Raw genomic sequence first — 18,097 nt, forward strand, 5'->3', positions numbered from 1 at the left:
TTCTCTAAAATTCTTAGGTAAAGGACACAGAAAATGGTACAATCAACAAAGCACTTTTTTTTTTTTTTAATTGAAACAAGTAAATCAGACAAGTACAAGAGTTAGCAGAGCCTTCTCTGATTACCCTTCAGGTACGACAGGGTGACATCTTCCAGCGAAGGCCCCTGGCTCCCGGAGGGGCAGAGAAGACGGAGCTCCTGACCCTTTCCGCGTGGGCAGCAGTCTGCCAGTCACATTCAGTTGTCCGGGGAGTATAATGATGAGCTAACTAGCAGGCCGGCCTTCCCTCAGTTAAGTGGCACTTTTTGGCACTGTTTAGGGCAGCACTTCCTCCCAGCTTCAGATCACAAGCTGGGAAGGAGAAGGGCAGAAAACACAAATCTCATTCTGGAAACATTTATGCACAATCCTGACACTACACAATCAAGAACATCCAAAAAGGCTTTTTTTTTTTTTGGTGGGGGATTAGAGGGGAGTGTTCTCTCATCTCCTGGTTAACATTCACATTAGAAAAACCCATTACAAAAAAGAAAAGAAAAGAGCCTTTTTCCATCTAGAAGTACGGTCAGACGTCTGTAACCTGGAGACTGCCTACATTTCGACAAGAGAAGTTGGGGTTTCATTCTCGTTCTTGGACTCCTCATGCCACACCCTTTGAGCAATAAAAACCGTGTGAAAGTGCTGGCTATGGGGGCTCCCAGCAACCTCTCCTCCCCCTCTCACTGGGCAAAGGAGTTTCAAGGCGCATCAACACCGCCATCTTCCCACCACTGTTCCGCCCGCGTGACGGACGGCGCGCCTCGACGGCCGGCCTGGGCGGTGACCAGGGGCCAGGTGGCGGCCCAGGGCTACTGCCCCGCGGCCTGGTTCTTGCAGTAGTTGCTGTAGGCCTCCTCGAACATGGCTTTACAGGTGAACCGGGCCTTCAGCTTGGAGCAGATGAGGAAAGAGCCCCCCATCTTGCGGTGCAGGGAGTAAGTCTCCTCGGGCGGAGGGACGAGGCGGTGCTTCAGCATGATGGGAATCAGGTTGTGGATTTTCTCGGTGGTGCTCTGGGTGCCAAAATCAAAGGGCTCTTCTGAGGCGAAAGCCTCCCCCAGGATGAGGATGGCATCCAAGTGGGCATCTTCCATGGCCTGGTGGGGGGATGGTGACGACAGGGTGTAAGAGCCCTCCCCACCGCCCTGGGCTCCTGCTTCAGTGCTGCATCCTAAGTGCCCACTGAAAGCTCTGTTTTGAAGTTAAAAGTGTCAGGCACGTGAGAATTTTGTTTTTAGGGTTTTTCTGTTGTTTTAAAAGATTAAAGAATGGTAATGGGAGCGAAAGTTCAAATCCGTGTTGTTGTTGTTGTTAATTGCCAGTGGAGTCCATCCTGACTCTTGGCGACCCATAAACCAAAAAGAAACCAAACCTGTTGCCAACGAGTCTGTTCTGACTCCTGGTGACCCATAGGGGCCAGGAAAACAACAGTAGTGTGTCAACTGGGCTTGACGTGGGACATAAGGGAGTGCAAAGTGCAGAGTGCAAGCCTTGCCTAAAGGGACTCAAAATTTTTTAAAAAAACACTGTTCAGGCTGAAAAGAAGAGAGTCTCCGGGTCCCAGGTGGCAGGTGGGCCAGCCATGGTCTGTGAGCCTGCCAGAACCACCCAGGACATGGTTAGCAGCCATCTGCTGGGTGCAGGGCTCAGTGCCACGTGGAGACCGAGTGTCTGCCTGTAGGGAACTTGCAGCCTAGTGGGGGAACAGGAGAAGTATGTAACTGCCACACCATCAGGACGCCAGGGAAGAGTGGCAAAGCCACGTGGACTGCCAGGGTGGTGGGGATGGAGTGAGGACCGGACAGGAAGTCAGGCTTCCCTGAGACAGTGGCCAAGGAAGTAGCGAGCTACTGTGTACTGCAGGCTCTGGAAAACCAAAACCAAACCCACCGCCATCGAGTCAATTTCAACTCACAGCAAGCCCACTGGAGCCCTGGTGGCGCAGTGGCTGCTAACCAAAAGGTTGGCAGTTCGAATCCACCAGCTAGCTGCTCCTTAGAAACCCTATGGGGCAGTTCTATTCTGTCCTACAGGGACACTACGAGTCATATGATTATGAGTCAGAATCAACGACAAGGGGTTTGTTTTCGTGTTTGTTTTAGCGACCCATAGGGTTTCCAAGGCTAGAAATCTGTACGGAAGCAGACTCCCACATCTTTGTCCCGTGGAGCCGCTAGTGGTTTTGAACGGCTGACCTTTAGGTTAGCAATCGATCACTTGGTAGGTATGATTAGCGCAAGGCTCAAAAACACTAACTTGCCTAAAATCCCACTCTTATTAGGTGGTAGATCCAAGATTTAACCCACAGTGGTTAAGAGCTCAGCTGCTAACCAAAAGGTTGGCAGTTCAAATCCACCAGCCGCTCCCTAGAATTAGACTAGAGTCGGAATCGACTGAATGGCAATGGGTTTGGTTTTGGTTTATCTACTGTCAGAGAGGAAGTGCTGCCTCCGCTGACAGGAGCACAGCCATGCCCCCTTGTCTGAAGGGCTGCTGAGATTTCTTCCAACTCTCTCTTCACCCCCAGTGAGGCCTTATCAAAGGGGGACTGGGGTTTCCCCATCTCATCGGCCCTCACCGAAGCCCTGAACTTCAGCCTGGATAAGCCCAGTAAGGCAAACCGAAGTGGGGTGAGTGAGAGGGGGCCTCGGGTAAGAACACACAGCATCAAACCACGTCCCCCAGCTCAGCTGCCCAGCCTGCAGTCCCGAACACCTGGAGCAGAGCACACAGGCTGCCTGGGCTTTCACCCCGTGCCCCTTGGGAGCTGCCGCTTATATCCTGAGGTCCCGCCACAGCCTACCCCTCCGAAGACATCACAGAGAGGTCACCTGCCCCCTCCTGTGGGCTCTGCAGCCTGGCCCTGCCCCAGGCTTCCCCCTCCCAGGCAGCCACGCCTGGTAGGCAGAGCCCATGGGAGCCCTGGGGCCGCCACCACTCACCTTGATCTCGTACCCAGTGAGGAATTTCATCTCTATGGACTTCTTCAGCACAGTCTCCCGGTCCCTGTCAGCGGCGGCCCTGATGATCTAGGCAGAGGTACAGGGGACCTGAGAGCAGCTCATAAGAAAGGCTCTCAGGCCCCAGGGAGGCACCCCGTCACTCTTCCCCCAGTGCCAATGACAGGCCTCCCACTTTCATCCCTCTTCCATTCTCCCTTCCGGAGACCCAGGCCTGGAGACCACCCCAGGGCTGCACCCCACCAGGCCAGGCCTCGCCCACCATCACCAGACCATGGGGACCAGTGCAGATGGGCACACAGGGCAGGGCTCCAGCCACTCCCTCTCCCTCGAGCTCCCAAGCACCCTGTCCAGCCCCAGACAAGAGCCCTGCCCCGACTACCTGGATGTAGAGGTCGGTGAAGGACCTGTCATATTCCCGAGTCGCCCCAAAGTCAAGAAGGGCCACCTGGGGAAGAGGAGACATCAGGGGAAGGTTGGCCCTGTGGTCCCGGCGGGGGTGTGGGGCAGGCGAGGGTGGACAGACAGAGGGAAAATGGTCTTCTCAGGGCCGAGCTGAGACCCCCAGATTCTCCCAGGGAGGAGGAGCAGGCTGAGGGGTTCGCATCCCTGTCCCAGGGAGGCACTGAGGCTGGGCCGGCCTGGCAGGGCTGCAGGGCCTCCTAGACAGGAGAGCCGCACAGGGGCCACCCAGGGGCTCACCTTGTGCAGCTGAGGGTCATAGAAGAAGTTGGACCAGTTGGGGTCTGTCTGCATGAAATGGAACTCGAACAGCTCCCGCAGGCAAAGAACCAGGATGTTGTAGCATATCTGGGGTGGGGCGGGGCCTGCGTCAGGGGCGGTCTGGTGCCCCAGGAGTTTGGGGCAGAGCCGTCCCCGACTGCTGCTTCCTCCCCATCTTCCACCCACCCCCAACTTCTACCCAGAACATGAGTTCTGTTTCCAAGGGTACCACCTGGGTGCGGGGAAGTAGCCACCTAGCTCATCTTCCAGGGCTGGGTGACTCCGTCCACGCCCCATCTGGTCACTGCGGCCCCAGCACAGCAGGCTCCCACCCTGGTCCCCGCCCCACACTGTCTCCAGCTCAGACCCACCTCGTTGCGAATCTCCTGGCTCAGCCCCTCGGCCTGGTCCAGAGGGAAGCCGGACACCAGCTCAGTGGTCAGCACGTGGGGGCTGCAGAGCTCGTCCACAATCTCGGGCACGTAGAAGAAGGGGTGGTCCTTCAGCAGCTCTCTGTTGGGGGCAGGAGGTCATGGCCACAGCAACAACTCCACCCCCACCCCTACCCCGGGGACAATGCACAAGCACCCCAGGGGCCGAGCCCAGCCTTTGGGGGGCCCTGCCATGCACGGAGGCCCCAGCCCTCAGAGCTGGGGGCACCTTCACCCTCCTTGCCGGAGGCCAGGGTGGAGCACCCACGGGAGCCACAGGCGGGGGCACCAGAAGCAGCCGCACCTGAACTTCTTGGCACAGGCAGCCTCTCTCTGGTAGTCACACTCGAGGGCCAGCTCCCGCCGCAGCACGTCAATCAGGTGCTCAGGGAACAGGCCTGGGCCAGGGCGACGATGTCAAGGTGGGCTCAGGGCTCAAAGGGGCCAGCTCTGGCCCCCAGAGCCCAGCCCCTGGGGAGGTCTATCCCAAATGCCGCCACCACTCCTGAGAGGCTGCTGCCTATGCCCCCAACCCCCTGGGGGTCCATCCCAAATGCTGTCGCCACTCCCAAGAGGCTACTGCCTATGCCCCTGACCCCCCGGGAGTCCATCCTAAATGCCACCCCACTCCCGAGAGGCTGCTGCCTATGCCCCTGACCCCCCGGGGGTCCATCCTAAATGCCACCACCACTCCCGAGAGGCTGCTGCCTATGCCCCTGACCCCCCGGGGATCCATCCCAAATGCCACCCCACTCCCGAGAGGCTGCTGCCTATGCCCCTGACCCGCCCAGACCTTCCGGGAGCATGTTGCTCATGTTCAGCACAGCCATGAGGTTGTTGACGTCACTGCTGATGCTCTGGGCCACGCCGGGGTACTGCGGGAGGCAAGGGGGTGACCCCAGGGGGACAGGCAGGGCCCTCCTGGGGACCCCACTCCCCACTGTCTGTCAGCTTCCCAACTGTGTCCCATGACGCCACATCTTGGATGAATCAGCAGCTAAGCTCCAAGGCTGCTGTGACCCCAGGCCCCATCACAACCTTATCCTCCACCTCCCACATCCCACCTCCCAACTCCACATTAGAAGAAACAGGGTGGCTGATGCCAGCCCAGAGTGGAAGGAAGAAGCAGAGAACAATCTGGTCCGTCCTCCCTCTCTCGCCTCTGACTGGAAACGCAGGATGGCAGAGGCTTCACGGAGGCCCGCCCCCAGCAACAGCAGCCCAACTCAGGGCCCGAGCGCCCCCAGCTCAGGCCCAAAACGTCCCCATCCTCACCGAACCCAAACCACGTTTGCTGGGAGGCCATTCTACCTCCCAGTCACTCATTCAGCAAATGCTCCTTGAGCAGCCACTGCCGACAGGCCCTGGGACAGGAAGAAAACGTGGCCGGGCCTGCCCTGGCAGCGTGCGTGACAGGGACCACGCTGCAGGCCCGGCTCAGCCCCCCGCAGCCCTGTGGGGACGAGCTCAGGCACACGCGTGCACACACACGCCCCGAGGCGGCCTACCTGGATCTTCATGGCCACCTCGCGGCCTCCCTTCAAGCGAGCCAGGTGCACCTGCCCGATGGAGGCGGCTGCGAAGGGCCGCTCCTCGAAGTACTCCAGCTTGTCCCGCCAGTTGGGGCCCAGGTCACTGTTGAGGGTTTTCTAGAGGGAGAGGCCGGGGACATGAGCCTAGCCACAGCACCCGGGACACCCTGAGCAGCAGCCCAGAGTCCACTCGGCCACCTCCCACCAGAGAAGCTGAGCTCAGACCCAGGGGTAGGGGCGAGAGCAGCTGAGCTCAGACCCAGGGGTAGGGGTGAGAGGAGCTGAGCTCAGACCCAGGGGTAGGGCAGAAGGACCCAAAATGCAGGCCGATGCTGTATCCATGCACTGCCGGCCTCACCATCATCTGCTTCAGCGGCATGAAGTCAGCACTCTGCCTCACACGCTCGAAGATCTTGGCCAGATGGGGGTTGATGAAAGCATCATCTGGAAGGCCCAAGAAAAGTCAGTGCAGAGAGCAGTGGGGTGCAGACACAGTAAGTGATGAGCTCAAAGCCAAAATGGCAGCCTAGCCACGGCTCCCTCCCTCCCACCCAGCAAACACCCTACTGATGCTGTGGACGAAGGGCCTGTGCACCTGGGGACTGCAGCCCACAGGTAAACCCGGGAGACAGACACCCCACCAGCCCAGCAAGCACCTCTCCCATAGCCCCTGCAGCCCTGACAACACTAGGAAGCCCTCTGATTGGGAGTCTTACAAGTGGGTTCCTGGTCAGCCCCTGGCCACACAGCCCAGCTGGGGCTCTGAACCATCTCCCCTACCCCAATGACCTAAGAAGGTTGATTTTTTTTTTTTTTTTTAAGAAACGTGTATAGCTTAAGACTATAAAAAAATAATAATACATTTAGAAAATAAAGTTTAGTAAAATATTGAAATTGCCCATAATCTGACCCCTAGAGAGAACTACTGTTCTATTTTCCTTTCTAGTGCTTTCTCTGTGCAGATTTTTCGTCTCTAGACTCACACTATATGGAGACTATTTTAGCCTGCTTTTCTCAGGCAGCACTTCCCACGTTATTAAAGATTTTTCTAGAATATTTTAAAAGAGCACTGTTACCAGCAGCAGTAAGCAGAAGTTCTATCATATATTTAACTGACCCTCTAAAAATAAAAAAAAGTTGCCATTGAGTCGTTCCAACTCATGGCGCCCCCATGTGGGTCAGAGTAGAACTGTGCACCACAGGGTTTTCAATGGCTGGTTTTTCGGAAGTAGATCATCAGGCCTTTCTTCTGAGGAGACTCTGGGTGGACTCAAACCTCCAACCTTTCAGTTAGGTGGCAAACACAGTTAACCATCTGTACCACCCAGGGACTCAACCCCTCCTCAACCCACCACCCCATGGCCAGCCAAGCCCCATGCTCTCCACCACTGCCCCCTGCCCTGGAAGCTGGCAAGGGCCACAGCGCTCTCTGCTGCCTGGGAAGGGCCCCCGCCAGCAGCCTATGTACTCCAGGCCCCGCCCCCCTGAGCAGCCTTGTGCCCTGCCCCCACCCCGTGAGCAGCCCCTGTACCCCATCCGGCTGTGAGCAGCCACACCCCCCACTCACCCTGGATGCTCAGCATCTGGCCCAGCTTGAGCGCAGCCCCGCGGACCTTGCACAGCGTCCTCACAATGCGCTCGGCATTGGCCTCGGACAGGAAGGGGCTGGAGTCCAACACGGCCTTCTTCCCTGTGGGCAAAATGGGTCACCACCGCCTCCCCTCTCTGGGGTCTCTGAGGCCTCTCCCAGCCCAACCCTCCTCAGCCCCAGTGGAGGAGGAGCAAGAGATGAGGCACAGGAAGCCCGTTGGGGCCGTGCCCGCCTGGCCCAACGCCCCCACTGTGGTCCCGACAGATGCCCGCTGCCCGTACAGACAGGGCTCTCTCCAGGCCCATCCCGCTGCACCACACCCACCTGCTCTCATGCCCCTCAGCCCAGCACCACCCCGCTCCCCAACGGCCAATGGCCATGGCCTGGATGCCACGGAGGGACCCACAGGCACCCAGCTCTAGATCAGGAGGCCCAGGTCCAACTCTGGTCCCCTGCTGCTGGCTGTGGGCCCTAGGCACACTCTGGGCTTCAGTGCTCTGTCTGGAGAAGCGGGGTGGTAACTGTGTCAGGGGGTCCCTACCTTCTGCTTTCTCCAAGGGCCTGTAGATTAGCCATCCAATTTAATTCCTCCTCTCCCAAAGCTGGGCAAGAACCTGTGAGCCGCCATAGGGAACCTACTCCTGCAACCCCCGCCCCAGGCCTCTCCCTCCATATCCATCCCCCAGGGCCTGGGGTGGGGGAGGGAGGGGCACAGCTGGTGGGAGTGGGGCAGGCCCTGGCACGGAGAGCCGGAAGGGACCCAATCACGGCGCCCCAGGTGAGGAGGACTGCCAAGTCATCACCTCACACCCCCCAGGGTACTGGACAAAGGTCACCTGCACCCCTGGGGTTACTACGCATTTGCCACTTGGGGTCAGCGGCTGCAGGGAGAGTGCTATCCCCGGGGTGGGGGGGTCTCAGGGTCAAGCACAACACACAGCCCCCCTCCCTCTCTGCCCAGCGGCCCCTGCCCAGCTCAGCCTCCACTATGGGCACCCCCCAAGGCTGGCAGGGCAGGGCAGCAACAGCAGGCACCCAGGGCCAAAGCGGAAGGGAGGGCGGACAGAGGGCGGTGGACCAAGGAGGCTATTTTTCAAGCCCAGTGAGGCCCAGTCCAGGGAACTCTTTTCCCTCCCCATCCAAGCACTAGGCTAGGCCTCCTCTGGAGTCTTCCTCCACCAGTCGCCCACCCCAGCTGAGCCCCAGGTCCTGCTCTCAGAGCTAATGGTGCCTAAGGCCCCTGACACCCAACCTCCTCCACCCAGGCACCCAGTCGTCACCATTGCCCCTGACAAAGGACACCAGCTGTGACCCTGGAGTCAGGCTGACTTCTTCCCTGCCTGCAGGAGATGGGATAGAGGAGGGAAGCCAGCTCCGGGGGCCAAGGATGCTATGCCTGGGACAGGCTGGCCGCTGCCAGGTCCTAAGTGCTGGGGATGATGAAGACTCATTCCGGTGGGGGAGATGGGTGTAAACAGTGTTCTGGAAAAGTAGGCAGGGCAGCTGTCCTCTGCCCCAGGAGTCCCATCCAGCGGGCCTCTGCACGAGGGCAGTGGGGTGCTGTGGGAACGCAGGGACTGAAGGCCCTGGGGAGGGTCAGTCTGCAGAAGAGAAACCTTAGAGAGAACATGCTGTCATGGATTGAATTATGTTCCCCAAAAAATGTGTGTATGAATTTGGCTGGGCCATGATTCCCGGTATTGTGTGATTTTCCCATATGCTGTAAATCCTGCCTCTATGATGTTAATGAGGGAGGATGGGTGGCAGTTATGTTGGTGAGGCAGGACTCAGTCTACAAGATTGGATCCAGTCTTGAGGCAATCTCTTGAGATATAAAAGAGAGAAGTGAGCAGAGAGACAGGGGGACCTCATACCACCAAGAAAGCAGTGCCGGGAGCAGAGCGCATCCTTTGGACCCGGGGTCCCTGCGTGGAGAAGCTCCTAGTCCATGAGAATGTTGATCAGAAGGCCAACAGAGAGAGAAAGCCTTCCCCTGGAGTTGACGCCCTGAATTTGGACTTTTAGCCTCCTTTACTGTGAGGAAATAAACATCTCTTTGTTAAAGCCATCCGCCTGTGGTATTTCTGTTAGAGCAGCACTGGATGACTAAGACACGGGCCAATACGTGAAGGTAAATACATGGGAAAGGGTCAGGCTCCTCCAAGGACCCCAGAGGGCAGAATGGGCCTGGTGAGTGGGGTGTTCAGTTCCACAGGAAAAGAGCAGGGCCAACCCAGCAGAGGGCCAGCCAGGAAGGGCAACCCTTAAAATGCCCCCTCTGCCCAGCCAGCCCCTGAGGCCCTTGTGGGCTGGGGGCCTGGGCCTGTGTCCCTGGGAGAGGCAGGGAGAAGGAGGGAAGCTAAGAGAAGGGAGATTTCCCTCCCAGGCTAAGGCTGACTCGGGGGACAATGTCCGGCCCACTCTAGCTTCCTAGGTCCCCTCCCCAAAGCTGGCCCATCCCTGTGGGCTGGAGGCATGTGCTCTGCACCAAGCACAGCTGGTTCTGAGGACGGCCGGGGGACAGGATGGTGAGGGGTGCAGAGGGCAGGCCCCCACTCAGGACAGCTTCTCCCTACAGCGTCCTCCAGGCCAAGGGGCTCCAGAGCCTGGTCAGGAAACTGGAGCCCAGCCTGGGGCCGCCCACGCCAGCCGATCCCCAGGTCCTGCTCTCGGAGCTAACAGTGCCTAAGGCCCCTGACCCCAACCTCCTCCACCCAGGGACCCAGTCGTCTCCACTGTCCCTGACAAAGGACACCAGCTGTGACCCTGGAGTCAGGCTGACCTCTTCCCTGCCTGGAGGAGGTAGGATAGAGGGAAGCCAGCTCCAGAGGCCAAGGATGCTGTGCCTGGGACAGGCTGGCCGCTTGCTCCACAGAAACAATGGCATCATTTCCAAGTGTCTCAGCACCCACTAAAAATAACCCCGCTAAAACCTCCCTGGCCCTCCAGCCTCCTTCAAGGACATGCGTGACGCTTCACCCCCCGCTCCTCAGGCCCTGTGGGGTGGCCAGTGCCCTCTATGTCAAGAGGGTCCCCATAGGAGGTCTCGTGAGGGAGGAGGGGCCATCTAGGGGGGTGAGTGCAGGCAGGACAGGTCCTGCTTATGGGAGAAACCCCCAGGGTACGGGCGGCAAGTGTGAGATATCAGAATGAGCCCAAGTCCCCTGAACGGGCCGGGGGCAGGGCCCCCCCCCCCACAACTTCACCCGCATGGTGGGAAGTCCACAGGGCAGAGGCTAGACCAGCCCTTCTCTCAGCAGCCCCAGGCCCCTGATAAAGGGGAACCTCTCCTGGGTGGTCTTCACACCACCCACGCCCACCCTCACCCCGGAGAGGGCTGGCGGAGGGTCTCCCATGCAGTCTTCACACCACCCACGCCCACCCTCATGTTTGGGGAGGTCTAGAGGAGAGAGGCCTACACGAGGGCCCACACTGGGCCCTCACAGGCAGGAGGAGCCAGGGGGGACGGCCACCACTGCTCCAATACTTGTCATCATAGCATGACAAACACCCCAAATCCCTGTGCCATTCTCCACAAGAGCACTGGCCCCCAGCGGGCCACCTGGACCAGCAGGGATCACCACCCTCAGCCTGGGAGGCAGAGGACAGTTATCTTCACTTCAGAGATGAAGAGTCTGAGGCCTGGAAAGGGCACGGGCCTCCCCCATCACCAAGTGGGTGCACAGGGGGCCCTTCAGGTCTGTCCCAAGCAGCACGCCTCCCTGCCCCCAGCCTGCTACACCCCTCACCACAGCCAAATGGGGGCCTGGGCGCCCCTCACCGCAGCCAAATGAGGGCCCAGCACTGGCCCAGCCAGACCAGCGAGGCCCCGAGAGCTCCCCAGAAGCAGGGCCAGTGCAGAAAGTGAGTGCAGGGGCCACACCTCAGCTTGAAGCTAAGGAACGTAGCTGTGCGGGCCAGACAGGGCTCGGGTGAGCACATGGGCCAGGAGGGGAGACCTTCAAGCCATCACACACTCCACTCCAAAGAGTTGCCACTGAGTCAACTCCAACTCATGGTGACCCAGTGTGTGTCAGAGAAGAACCAAGCTCCATAGTTTTCAATGGCTTATTTCTCAGAAGTAGGTCACCAGGCCTTTCTTCCCAGGTGCTTCTGAGTGGGCTTGAACCTCTAACCTTTCAGTTAGCAGCCGAGGGCTTAATCGTAGACTCTGGGTAAATCCTGCCTGTCCTGTGATGTGCCACACATCCAGGGGCACCGCTGACATGGGACAGTGTCATGCCGACACTCCCTGACAAGGAGGGGTGAGGGCTGACAGGGTCACCCCTCTCCCAGGGCACCCGCCCCCCAGTCAGGAGCCCCGCTCACCTGTGTGCTCATCAGGGCGAAGGCTCTTCTTGGCGACTTCGGCCAGCGCCCCAAAGCCCAGACCCACAGCCAGACCTGTAGGGAGGTTGACACAGGTGGTCGGCACTGGGCAGCAGGCTGCCGGCCACCACCACACAAGACACCCACTTCCACCCACCAGGGAGCCCTGGCGAACACTCCAAGGCATTTGAAAATGAAAGAAAAGGTGGGAAAATACATATTGTTGCTTTAAGAGAACAACTGGCTGAAGGCAGGCACTTCCTGTGAAAACTCTTCCTCCATTCCCACCATCACTTTTGCTCATCTCTAGACTCACGGGTCACAAAAACATGTCCCCCAAATAACACACAGCTGGGAAACTCATTGGGCAGGATCCGGCACAACTGGAAAGATGGAGCAGGGACAGATGGTCTGTGGGCCTAGGACATCCTGACACTCATCACATGGGGCTCCAACCTTGGAATGGGGCTGCCCACTTCAAAGCCTGTACAAAGACCTCCAGTGCTCTAGAACTCTCTGGTTTAGCTCACTCTGACTGGAAGGACAGGCACTGCACAGCAGGTGGCAGGAGGTGGTGGCAAACAGAATATTGGGAAAAGCCGAGAGATCAGGTGTCCCCAGTCCAAACCCATGGGGACTGCCAGAGCCCAGGCTGTAGGCTTCACATGGGAGTGACAGACCCCATCTTATCCGCTGCCCTCCAAGGACCTGGCAGGCGCTGACCGTGGGCTGAGGACAGGCCCGCCCTCCCCTTTTGCAATCTTCTAACGAAAGTGCACGAACACCTCATCTGTTCGGAAGTCTGTCATTTGATGATCTCAACTCTCTAGAAGAGGGTCAAGACAGAGATGAGGCAAGAGGAGCCCAGGACCACAGGGGCCTCCAAGGCCAAGCAGGAGAGCCCAGAGGCCTCCCCCACGCCGACTCCCTTCTACTGTACACACAAAGCTGGCTGCTCCTGGGTAGGCACCTCGTTAGCAGAGGCAGGTGAAGAACTGGTGGATGGGCACGCAGGCTGCAGCCACCAGGGACAGCAAAAACCCAGGAAGGGGACCAACAACCCCCTAGGTCAAGCCTTAGAGAGCACAGCCCCCAGGGTGCTGTGATGTGGATGAGCAGACAGCCCCACACGCCTGGGGCAGCACCGGAGCTGGAGGGCTCCCAGCAGGCACCCTGTTTACGGGCAAGGAAACCTGTAGAGGGGGCTACTGGTGATTTTACTTTCTTACGCACATGCCTATGTATCTTCCAAATTTTCTGCAATGATTGATGATGCATTGCGTTTATGAATCAGAAAAATATTAATGAAAAATAAATTTTAAAAGACGATCACTCAGTTTTTAAAAATATTTTTCCAACACATTTTACCCGCCACTAGGCAACTGTGCAATCCCATTTCACTAGCTGCCTCAGACTGCTGTGGGGATTACACAATTTAATGAAAGTGAAGTGCTCACCACAGGCTGAGCACACAGTAACTCGACAAAAGCCTCTGTTAATGTCATTAGTCCTGCTCACGATGGCTGCACAGCACTGTCCCAAAGAAACAGACTGTGAGCCACAGGCAGAATTTAAAATTTTCTAGTAGCCACGTTAAAAAAGGAAAAAGCAGATGAAACTAACTTTAATAATATAATTTAATCCAATATATCTAAAATACTATAATCTCAATGTGTAATCAATATAAAATTTATTAGTTATTTTACATTTTTTTGGTATCTCCCCACCCCATTGCCATCAAGTCAACTCCAACTCACAGCAACCCGACAGGACAGAGTAGAACTGCCCATTGGGTTTCCAAGGCTGTAATCTTTACAGAAGGGCCCTGGTGGTGCAGTGGTGAAGAGCTCAGCTCCTAACCAAAAAGGTCAGCGGTTCGATTCTACCAGCTGCTCCTTGGAAACCCTATGGGACAATTCTGCTCTGTTCTATAGGGTCAGTATGAGTCGGAATCAAACTGACTCGATGGCAAAGGGTTTTAGCTAATCTTTATGGAAGCAGACTGCCACATCTTTCTCCCACAGAGCGGCTGGTGGGTTCAAATTGCCGACCTTCTGGTCAGCAGCTGAGCGCCTAACCACTGTGCCACCAGGGTGTGTACTTTACACTTTCAGCACATCTCACTTTGGATGAGCCACATTTCAAATGCTCAGTAGCCCAAGGTGGCTGCTGACTACTGTGTCGGATAGCACAGGGTCAGAATAAACCAAGCTCTGGCAATCTCAGGAAGACGCTACAGTTATCTGGAAACGGCCCTGAGGTGGACTAGGGTGGAGGTGCCCGTCTGGGGGCCGGTACACTGGAGGGGGGACTGGGCGGAGTGGCTTTGTTTTCTGACTCCTGGAGGGCGCTGGGCACAGAGTGGGAGCCAGAGTCCCTGATTAAACATTAACTCCCTCCCACCTGCCCACCTCCACCCTGCCCAGCACACCATTCCATTCAGAAAAATAGACAACTTCAACCTCCCAACTGTACTGACCTTCACCACAATCTCTGTATCTAGATTTTTCTCTGCCCAGATCAAGTCCAAAGACAAACCTCCTCTAAGAGTGGCAGACGGTGCAAAGGTGACCCAGCGTGGCCCTTATGGGGCAACACACAGCCCCTCCTCCTCGCAGCCCATCAGCTCCTCCGCTGAGACCACCCCCCAGCCCCCGCAACCTGCTGACCCCCCACACACACCACACAGCTGCCCGTCTCTCAGATGCTCTGTCACACCCTTCTCTGGCCTCTTCCAGGTGCAGGCAGAGCCCAGGCTCTCCTACGGCAAGGACTGTCATTGAACAAATCACCGAAAAGAACAGGCAGCACGGAGTTCTCAGGCTCCGCTGTGGGCTCTGAACTCTGAAAAGGGCCGCCCAGTGCTCGGCCTGAGGCACCGACTGACAGCAAGCAGGCCCGACAGGCTCAGTCCAGGGGGAAGCAGGCCCAGGTGAGCCTGGCAACCTGACCTCGGCAACCTGCTGGAGGAGGACAACACGCTGCCTGCCTGCCCACCCCACCTGCCCCCGAGAACCTTGATGAGACGGAAGGGCAGGGCCCAGCTGGCTCTTCTTCTACCCAGAACCGGTGGTGCCTGGGGAGCCCTGGTGGCACAGTGGTTAAGAGCTTGGCTGCTAAACAAAAGGTCAGCAGTTTGAATCTACCAGTCGCTCCTTAGAAATAATATGGGGCAGTTCTAGGCTGTCCTGTAGGGTTGCTATGAGTTGGAACGGACTCCACGGCAACGGGTTTAGGGTGGTGCCTGGACAGCAACTCCTGGAACAGCCTCAGCCTTGGCACCCCATCCTCCTGACAACACTGTGAGCGCTCACTGCCTCCCACAGCATGAGGTGGCCCACAGTCACCATGGGTCACCAGGCCTTTCCACCCACCCCAACCGCTCCTTGTCCCCCAGGACAGAGCAGGCCTCTCCTGCCAGGGCTGGGCCGGTTCTGACGGGCCTCAGGTCCCGCCCAGCCCAAGCTGTCTGCAAGGAAGTCCTGGAGGAAAAGCTGCCACAGAACTGGCTCTATGGCCCCCAAAACCCCTTGACAGGAGCCTGGCTTCCCTCCTGGACTATAAGAGGGAACCAACCTGTTCCAAGAAAGCACCTGACATTTCTCTCACAAACAGAGACTGTGCAGTCAAGGAACTGGAAGGCAGGACTGCATGGGCCAGGTTCCCAGGCTGAGGGTCCGCTGGGGTGATGTCCGGTGCCCGGGCCCTCTGCTGGACCAGAAATTTCTCTGAAGGACATCAGGGTCAGGTAAGGCCCTCCCTTCAGCAGCCACTTGGCTTCCGCCCAGAGAAACACCAGAGGTTAAAGAAAATAAAGACGAAAATACCTTCCAACAGGCAGGGTTGTTAGGAAGGAGGCTGGGTGAAAGGTACTTAACAGCAGGGAAAAATCACATAAAGGTGCATTGTGGCTTTGGCTGCACCTGCCAGAAATCCTGGCTGGGTTTACAGAGAAAAGCTCAAGGGACCTCCTCTGTGGTAGTGTGAGGCACCAGCTTCACTCCCTGGCATCTCCACATTGTACTTTTTGGAGCCCTGGTGGCACAGCGGTTAAGAGCTGCAGCTGTTAACCAAAAGGTTACTACCAGCTGCTCCTTGGAAACCCTATGGAGCAGCTCTACTCTGTCCTAAAGGGTCACTATGAGTTGGAATCAACTCAACAGGAATGGGTTTGGTTTTGTTTGTTTGTTTGTTTTAGCAAGGGGCAAAGAGAGATCCACGGATAAAACAACCCCTACGTAGCACTTACTACGTGCCAGGCACTGTTCTAAGCCTTCACCATCGATTAACACAATGAGCAGTCCCTCCTATCTGATAAGACAAGGAAGGTCCACACAGAAAAGGCCATGGGATGAGGGTATTTTCCTTCCTTTCAAGGTGCTCTGGAATCCTTCAGCAGTTCAGTCTACTCTCTCTATCACTACGTGGCACCCCCACCTACCGCCGCAGAGAAGAGCGGGGCCTGGGGAAAGTGCCACACCCATGGCACAGCTGGATGGGAGCAGAAAGGGGTGACAGCCACACCCCACAGCACAGGCGGATGGGAGCAGGAAGGGGTGACAGCCACACCCCATTGCACAGGTAGATGGAAGCAGGAAGGGGTGACAGCCACACCCCACGGCACAGGCGGATGGGAGCAGGAAGGGGTGACAGCCATACCCCACGGCACAGGCAGATGGGAGCAGGAAGGGGTGACAGCCATACCCCACGGCACAGGCGGATGGGAGCAGGAAGGGGTGACAGCGAAAGCTCCTGTGGAGTGTTCACCAAGGATCTCAGATCTGGGGCTCTGTTTCCGGAACTGGGCTGGTGGGGAGGGGCCATGAGCACCTAACACCCAGCACAGCCCCCATGCGGGCTGCAGGAGGGGGCCCAGACTTCGACTTGCACAAGCGAGACCTCTGTTCTAGCCACAAATAAGCACATGGCCTTGGGGGACGCAGTGACTCTCCGTTTCAGTTTCCTCATCTGTAACTGCAGATAATAACCACGCCAATCTCCTTCACAGAGCTTCTGAGAGGGTGAAATATTCATGAAAGCCCCTTTTAAAGTATGCCCCTGAGAAAGCTGGGACTGTGCCCCTCTACCCTCCGGCCAGGGGGCACGACATCTCATTTCTCCAGTGCATCTTCCTTACTCGCAGTCAGAATGCCCACGGGAGAGCACTGGCTATTGAGGAAGAGCGGTATGAGCCGTGTCAGCAAGTGCTGTCCCCAAGGCCTCGTCAGCAGCCCGTCAACCCTGGAACCTCAGATTTCCACAAGCTCAATGAAAATAAAACGCCCTGTTGATAAATGTTCATAGACGAAAAAGGGTGACTTCAGACAAGGCAACGAAAGGGGCATCCTGCCAGGAGGTCAGAGCAGGTAGTGCTGCCACAGGGCACGTGAACACTCCCCACCCCTGCAGTCCCGACCTGCTTGTCCCATCCAAAGGGGCGAATGGCACACGAGGTGCTGCAAGGCCTAGCGAGCCACAGCTGGGTCTCAACCACTGTCAGAAAGAAAGACGATGTAGGGAGTCCTTCACAAAGCTAATTTAGTCAACTCACAGCACTATCCTCTATCCTGTGCTATGTCCGGATACTTCTGCATGGTTAAAATGGACTTTAAAACAATAAATAAAATGAGGGTAACAGCTGATCACAGTGTTACGCTTTAAGTATTCTTACTTGGCAAAATTAAAAGATGACCGCCCCATACCCATTCACCCAATGTTTCTTTGTTTTTAATTTTACCACTAAGATGGGGGGCAATGAAAGTTAGAGGGAAAGAGGCATAGTGACCCCAGAGGGAGCTTTGTTTCTGATATATTAACAGCACTACCCAGTGTATCAGAATGTGGGAAAGCAAGCAATAATAGCTATCAACTCTGCATTTCAACCTAATCGCTGCCTGCTTTCTAACGAGAGAAAACACTCTCTCTTACGTTACCTTACCTCTAAAGGTATCCAGTGAAGTCTGGCAGACTATTTTTTAAAGCATTTTCTGGGAATGGTTTATATAAGAGAGTCCCTTAAGCTTCTACCTTTTAAAAATAATAAAATTCCCAAGGGTCCATTCACTCTACTCTTCATCCTTGGCCCACCAACATGCTTTCTCATGGTTTCAAGTTTCTCTTTGTTTTCATGTATCATATCTCAAAATCTTTTCTGCACAGAATCTGAATAGCCCTATCTCTTCCTATTTCTTCACTTAGTGTTTCTTTTCTTCCTACTTCCCTTACTTAGTATTCCCCTCCCTGTTGCCTTAATGATGTAGATCGTAAATTCTCGTGTAAAGGTATCAGTAACAACCACAATGCTATGTACAAAGTAGTGCACAAATCCTTTTGATAAGCTTTCTCTTATGCCTACTTTATCCATGAAAGGCTCATTTCTATAATCATCCAGTTCTCTCTTCTCTCTCTCGTTTACAGGTATAGGAAAAAAAAAAAAAAAAAACCTGTTGCCATTGAGTCAATTCTGACTCATCTCGACCGCATATGACAGAG

At 56.3% G+C, this 18,097-nt stretch overlaps 1 protein-coding gene across 1 annotated transcript in view; it reads right to left on the reverse strand.

Annotated features, from left to right (window-relative positions):
* Nucleotides 1–443: 443 nt before the first annotated feature.
* The window catches only part of COQ8A (coenzyme Q8A), a 54,487-nt gene continuing 36,833 nt past the window's right edge, over nucleotides 444–18,097 (reverse strand). Inside the window, exons 5-15 of the mRNA XM_004375946.2 lie at nucleotides 11,606–11,680; nucleotides 7,253–7,375; nucleotides 6,044–6,129; nucleotides 5,662–5,802; nucleotides 4,947–5,028; nucleotides 4,458–4,551; nucleotides 4,094–4,235; nucleotides 3,702–3,809; nucleotides 3,382–3,447; nucleotides 2,982–3,068; nucleotides 444–1,136 (exon numbers count right to left, since the gene is read on the reverse strand). Coding sequence (XP_004376003.1) covers nucleotides 849–1,136; nucleotides 2,982–3,068; nucleotides 3,382–3,447; nucleotides 3,702–3,809; nucleotides 4,094–4,235; nucleotides 4,458–4,551; nucleotides 4,947–5,028; nucleotides 5,662–5,802; nucleotides 6,044–6,129; nucleotides 7,253–7,375; nucleotides 11,606–11,680 — 1,292 coding nt within the window. The 3' untranslated portion in view covers nucleotides 444–848. The remainder of the gene's footprint in view (nucleotides 1,137–2,981; nucleotides 3,069–3,381; nucleotides 3,448–3,701; nucleotides 3,810–4,093; nucleotides 4,236–4,457; nucleotides 4,552–4,946; nucleotides 5,029–5,661; nucleotides 5,803–6,043; nucleotides 6,130–7,252; nucleotides 7,376–11,605; nucleotides 11,681–18,097) is intronic.

The sequence above is a fragment of the Trichechus manatus genome, unplaced genomic scaffold (genome assembly GCF_000243295.1).
Source record: "Trichechus manatus latirostris isolate Lorelei unplaced genomic scaffold, TriManLat1.0 scaffold00039, whole genome shotgun sequence".
Lineage (NCBI taxonomy): Eukaryota > Metazoa > Chordata > Mammalia > Sirenia > Trichechidae > Trichechus > Trichechus manatus.